The following is a 6,275-nucleotide window of genomic DNA, read 5'->3' as shown; positions in this document are numbered from 1 at the left end:
GATCCCGGTCTCCGATCCCGGTCTCTGATTCCGGTCTCTGATCCCGGTCTCTGATTCTGGTCTCCAATCCCAGTCTCTGATCCCGGTCTCCGCTCCTGGTCTCTGATCCCGGTCTCTGATCCCGGTCTCCGCTCCCGGTCTCCGCTCCCGGTCTCCCGATCCTGGTGTCTGATCCCGGTCTCCGCTCCCGATCTCCGCTCCCGGTCTCCGATCCCGGTCTCCGATCCCGGTCTCTGATTCCGGTCTCTGATCCCGGTCTCCGATCCCGACCTCCGATCCCAGCCTCCGCTCCCGCCCTCCGCTCCCGGTCTCCGATCCCGGTCTCCGCTCCCGGTCTCCGCTCCCGGTCTCCGCTCCCGGTCACTGATCCCGGTCTCCGCTCCGGGTCTCCGATCCCGGTCTCCGATCCTGGTGTCTGATTCCGGTCTCTGTGTTTTGTGTCTATTCAGTTGGAAAGCTACCTGGCTACAAATAAAAACAACCTGGACGTGCTGACCCTGATTGACTACTCCTTGCAGATCTCCAAAGCTCTCGCGTACCTCGAGGGAGTGAAAGTTGTTCATCGGTAAGTCAGTCACTTGATCCAGTGGTCATCTGATCACTGCTGTCTGGCCAGGTGTGGAGACAGGATCAATACTGGGACTGGCTCATCCTGGATTTGTAGATGGGACTAATTTGCTGCTGGGTAGGTCTGGTATGAGCTCAGTGGGCTGAAGGGCTTTCTCATGTGTAATAGCCAATCTCTGACAGTTGTACAGTCATGAGTAATGTCCTCCTGAGACGCATTCCAAACATGAGCTGTGCTATTTGTGTGTGTGAGGGAGATGAGGGAGCAGGAGAAGTTGAGCGAGCTGACAGAGCAGCGGGAGCTGAGCAACTCACTGAGTGAGCATTCTGGGGAAAGGTGATTGATGTCTGGCTCTGAAACTCTCGGATTGCCTTTCCCCAGAAAGCTGTGGGGCTCTCCCTGAATAATCAGACAGACAGATCCCTGCTCCAGAGGAGTGTTGAGGAACCCACTGCTGAATGGACCAATGAAGTGGGAGGGGGGTCAGGGGGAAGAAGGGGATGGGGGGAGCTGGTGCTGTCCTGTTAATGTCACTGCTCTCTAACAATCCAGAGGCTCAGGCTAGTGCTGACAGTGACTGGTGGGATTTAAATTCAATTACCATGTATACGTGAGTAAAAGTCAATCTCCTACTTTTGGCCAGAACATCTGGAATTTTCTGTATATCTCATAGAAAAGTTAATTTTAGTTCTTCACCAGTAACAGATCAACATTTCAGAGTCTAGGTACTATTCTGTACGTAAATGTTACGATGAGGAAATGAAATTTTTCTTTTGTGTTATTATGTGTTTTTCTGTACAATTCACACTGGTTTTTAAAGACGCATCAGGTCAGAGTCAGATGACAACCTCCCCCTGCGCTGAGCTCCGTTCCCCTGTAGCACTCCTGCAATAGTAATATTACCGTGATTCAGTGTGTGTTTTCGTTATTCATTTAGACATCCATTGGGCTACGGCTAAGACATGGTATTTTGGTCTGTAACGTGAATTTCAGCCCCTCAAAAGTCGTATCCATGTAATAGTCGATCCCATAAATTTAACCTTAAAAACTAGTCTAAAAAATTTGATCTTTACATGAGTATATACGGTAATAAAATCTGAAATGGGAAGCTAGTCTCATGACAACCATCATCAATTGCCATAAAACTCCACTTGGGTCACTCATGCCATCCTTACCTGGTCTGGCCTACACGTGACTCCAGACCTTCGTCAATGGGGTTGATTTAACTGTCCTCTGACATTAGGGCTGGGGAATAAATGCCAACCTCCCACATTCCATGAAAATGTTGAAAAACAGAGAAGGTCTGAGGAGTGGAGGCTGTCACTGTATTCTGTGAGGACTTTCTGAGGGGTTTTATTCTGAGGAAGAGCTCCACAGGATGGACAGTCAGGCAGATCAGAGGGAACCAGCCGAGTTTCCAAACTATCCATCAGTTTCCTGCCGACTCCTCCGTCAGACTCCGGTTCCCCTTGATTGGATTGAGGGTCAGGGGAACTGGCTTTCCATGATGACAGTAAAACAGTGAGAAACACAAAGGTGTACTGTAAAAGCTTCTCCATGTGTATGGAAAGGAAAAGATTCGCAAAGTATGCTTTACAAGCAAGGTCAAGAGGAATGAGGAAATGGCAGGAAATGTTGCGTGCAGTTCTGGTCACTGCATTATTGGAAGGATGTGGAAGCTTTAGAAAGGGTGCAGAGGAGATTTACCAGGATGTTGCCTGGTCTGGAGGGAAGGTCTTATGAGGAGAGGCTGAGAGACCTGGGTCTGTTCTCATTGGAGAGAAGAAGGTTGAGAGGTGACTTAATTGAGACATATAAGATAATCAGAGGGTTAGATGGGGTGGACAGTGAGAGCCTTTTTCCTCAGATGCTGATGGCTAGCATGAGAGGACGTAGCTTTAAATTGAAATGTGATAGCTGTAGTACAGATGTCAGAGATAGTTTCTTTACTCACAGAGTAGTAGGGGCATGGAATTTCCTGCCTGTAACTGCGGTAGACTCGCTAACTGGAAGGGCATTTAAACATATGGATGAGAATGGAATAGTGCAGGTTAGATGGGCTTCAGATGGTTCCACAGGTCAGCACAACATCAGATGGTTCCACAGGTCAGAGGGCCGAAGGGCCTGGACTGCGCTGGAATGTTCTATGGAATGTTTATAAACCTCCTAGAATTATTGGAGAAGCTAGGGGCCTGAGTGAAAGGGTAAGATATCAACATTAGGAAAATAAAAATTACCAGACAATTTAATATGTCTTAAAGCGGATAAATCCCATGCAGTTGAAGATTCACACGTCAGTGTTTTGGAAGAGTTGCTGTAGATATAGTGGGTGTGTTAGTGGTCACAATTTAAAATAATACAGACTGTGGGAGGGTTGGAAGCTGGTGAATACCTCCCGCCTCAGCCTCACCATGGAAAGAGGATGCTGAGACAGGGTTGCCCAGCATCAGCCGTAGGGAACGTGTCAGGTCTACAATAAAGGATGCAGTTCCCAAGTTAGACCCAAAGGGTAAGGGTCCGTGAGGAATATACAAAACTGCTTGAGAGGGATTCGAAGGGGCTAAGTGCGTGGGGAAAAGATTTGGCAGATAAACTACATTGTAGACAAGGATGTGGTTATCCAGTTAGACAGGGAAACAGAGATACAGAGAATTTCTTCAACAGTAAGAGGCTGGAGAGTGCCTGAACATCAAAGGGATTTGAGTTTCCATCAGCTGCTGAATGTTACCGTATTCAATGGAGCTGGATGGGGCAGAATGGACTCTGCTTGTTCCAGTTTCTTATGTTCTTAAAGTTGAATGAAGTGATTATTGTCTGTCTGTCTGTATCTCTCTCTCTCTCTCTCTTTCTAATTTCACTTCTCTCACTCACTGTCTTTCTTACTCCATCTCATCCTCTTTCTTCCTCTTCCTCTCTTCACTCCATGTCTCCCTCTCTTTCTCTGTCTGTCCCCCCTCTCTTTCTCTTTCTGACCATCTCTCCCTTGTCTTTCCCTCCCTCAGGGATATAGCGGTGAGGAATGTTCTGGTCGCTGCTCACGACTGTGTGAAGTTGGGAGATTTTGGTCTCTCACGTTATATCGAAGACGATAATTATTACAAAGGTAGGGATGCTTCATTCCAGTCTTTCAGCACTCTCAGTCTCTCTGTGTTCCAGACACAGGGAAGCTGAAACACACTGAGTATCTGGGAAAATAGTAATATCTGAGCTCTGGGCTCGGAGCCCCATCTGAGATGTGAGGCATAAGGCAGACAGACCCCTCCCTGTGTGGGATTGGTGGATAGATGTTGGAATTTTGTGACACATAAGGGGCTGTCTGATTAACATTTACATCAACATGACTTCACGGCGAATGTATTTCACTGGGCATGAGGTGGTTTGAGATCTGGTGAAAGAAATATTTGACACTTTCCTGGTGATACCCATGGGGATGTGTATAGGTTATTTCACAATCCAGTGACACATAAACAGGTGGTCCCAGTGGGAGATCCCAGTCACTAGTCAGGGTGCTCACAAACCTGCTAGGGAGACAGCGTAGAGAGAGCGTTACTCTGTATCTAACCCTGTGCTGTCCCTGTCCTGGGGGTGTGAGATGGGGTAGCGTGTAGAGGGAGCTTTATTCTGTTTCTAACCCTGTGAAGTCCTTGTCCTGGGGGTGTGAGATGGGGGAGCGTGTAGAGAGAGCTTTACTCTGTATCTAACTCCATGCTGTCCCTGTTCTGGGAGTGATTGACGTTAAGAGATTGAATTGTTGGAATGAATCCTACCCCCTGCACTGATGTATGTTGTCCTAATAATGAGAGCTGTTCCTGGAGAGTGTGTGGTGAAGAGCCTGGGCTCCTGTTTCTTGCTGTGGGAGTGTCTGGGGACAGCAGTCCATCGTCCTTCCTTCATGTTGTCTTGTTAATCCCACAGCATCAGTGACAAGGATGCCAATTAAGTGGATGGCCCCAGAATCCATTAACTTCCGGAGGTTTACCTCCTCGAGTGACGTGTGGATGTTCGGTAAGTGACAGAGAGAGTTCTGCCAAGTCCTGTCTGTCTGTCTGGCTGTCTCGGGGGTGGGGCCAGCTGTGGCATCGTGACCTCCGTCCTTTGCCCTGTCCAAAACCATATGGAGTGTCAGACATGGCAAATGATAAAGTGCCCCGTCTATTTGCTGAGGCAGCCACTGAGAGATGGTGCTCTACCCCAAGGGAACCCCCCCCCCCCCCCCACCCCCCATTGTAATCTCAGGGTGCAGGCTGGAGAAGACATTCTTATCTTCCCCGTATCTCCCAAATCCCAACGGTGAAGAGTCAGGACAAGAGTCTCAGATTCCCAGGATTGCTCCAGATAGAGGCCATTCGGCCCACTGCGTGTGTGCCTGCTCTCCGGAGGAGCAGCTCACTCAATGCCACTCTCCCACTCTCTCCTTCATCTCCTTCCTTTCCAGATGACTCTCTGAATGTCTCGATTAAACCCGCCTTACCTACACTCCCAGGCTGTCCATTCCAGACCCAAACAACTCACTGCCTGAATATGTTTTTCATTACACTAACAAGCTCAGAGGGATCTTGGGATATTTGTCTCGGATCCCTGAAGGGGGCAGGACAAGGTGTTAAGGTTGTAATGAAGGCAGATGGGACACTTGCCTTTACCTGTTGAGGCACAGACTGTAAGAGCAGGGAGGTGATGTTGGGGCAGGACAGGACATTGGTCAGGCCCCAGCTGGAAGACTGTGTGCAGTTCTGGTCCCCACACTACAGGAAGGATGGGATTGTACTGGGGAACTTCACCAGGATGGTCCCTGGGATGGAACATTTCAGCGATGAAGAGAGGTTGGATCAGTTAAGGCTGTTTTATTTAGAGTGCAGAATGCTGAGAGGGGACCTTCAGAGGGGTAGAAGATTATGAGGGGCTTGGACAGGGTGGATGGAAAGCAGCAGTTCCCCTTATTTGAAGGGTCAATAACAAGGGGCTTAATTGTCAGGTGAAGGGCAGAGGTTGAAGAGTAGGGTTAAGGCAAAATCCTTTCACCCCCAAGATGTCAGTCTGCAATGCACTGCCTGGGAGGGTGGTTGAGGTGGGAAACCTCTCCATTTGTCGAAAGTACTTGGATGAGCAACTGGAACGTCACGATATTCAAGACTAGGCCAAGTGTTCCGGAAAGTGGGGCAAATGTTGATTTGTTGTAATTCTAGCAGCGCAGACCTGATCAGCCAAAGGGCCTCTTATGCCTTGTATGGTTCTGTGATGGTACAGAAAGAGGCCATTCGACCCATCTACTGGAATGCGGTCTCCCCACTGAGTGATTCAGTCAGTTCCTGTTCCCCGTTCTATCCCCCGTCTCCCAGTCAGTTTGTTCCTTTGGGATCTCTCTCTCTCGAAAAGATGGTTCTGTTTTTCCCTGCCCAGCGCACCACACTGCATAAAGAACATCACTCTCACTTCGCACAGCCCCTTGGCCCAGGAAGTGAATTCTGTTTCCCACCCCCCCCTGTCTGTGTAAGCAGAGGCTTTGCTCTGCCTACCTGCTCTTATCTACCTCCAGTCAGATCTCCTCTCAGCCTCCAACGAGAATAAATCCAGATTCCCAGCATGCCTTACCTCTCAGCAGGGAGCAGCAGGAGGCCATTCAGCTCCTTGAGCCCACTCCACCATTCAATAAGGTCATGGCTGCTTTAATTGGAATTTCCAATCCACATTCCTGTCTCCCTCGATAACC

The 6,275-nt window shown here is 49.0% G+C and overlaps 1 protein-coding gene across 1 annotated transcript in view; it reads left to right on the top strand.

Annotated features, from left to right (window-relative positions):
* Positions 1-6,275, top strand: part of LOC122553150 (protein-tyrosine kinase 2-beta-like) — a 40,800-nt gene that overhangs the window by 17,747 nt on the left and 16,778 nt on the right. Inside the window, exons 6-8 of the mRNA XM_043696739.1 lie at positions 450-565; positions 3,571-3,671; positions 4,484-4,573. Coding sequence (XP_043552674.1) covers positions 450-565; positions 3,571-3,671; positions 4,484-4,573 — 307 coding nt within the window. The remainder of the gene's footprint in view (positions 1-449; positions 566-3,570; positions 3,672-4,483; positions 4,574-6,275) is intronic.

The sequence above is a fragment of the Chiloscyllium plagiosum genome, chromosome 9, assembly GCF_004010195.1.
Source record: "Chiloscyllium plagiosum isolate BGI_BamShark_2017 chromosome 9, ASM401019v2, whole genome shotgun sequence".
NCBI lineage: Eukaryota > Metazoa > Chordata > Chondrichthyes > Orectolobiformes > Hemiscylliidae > Chiloscyllium > Chiloscyllium plagiosum.
The sequence above is the reverse complement of the archived record's forward strand: the minus strand, read 5'-3'. Positions and strand labels throughout refer to the sequence as shown.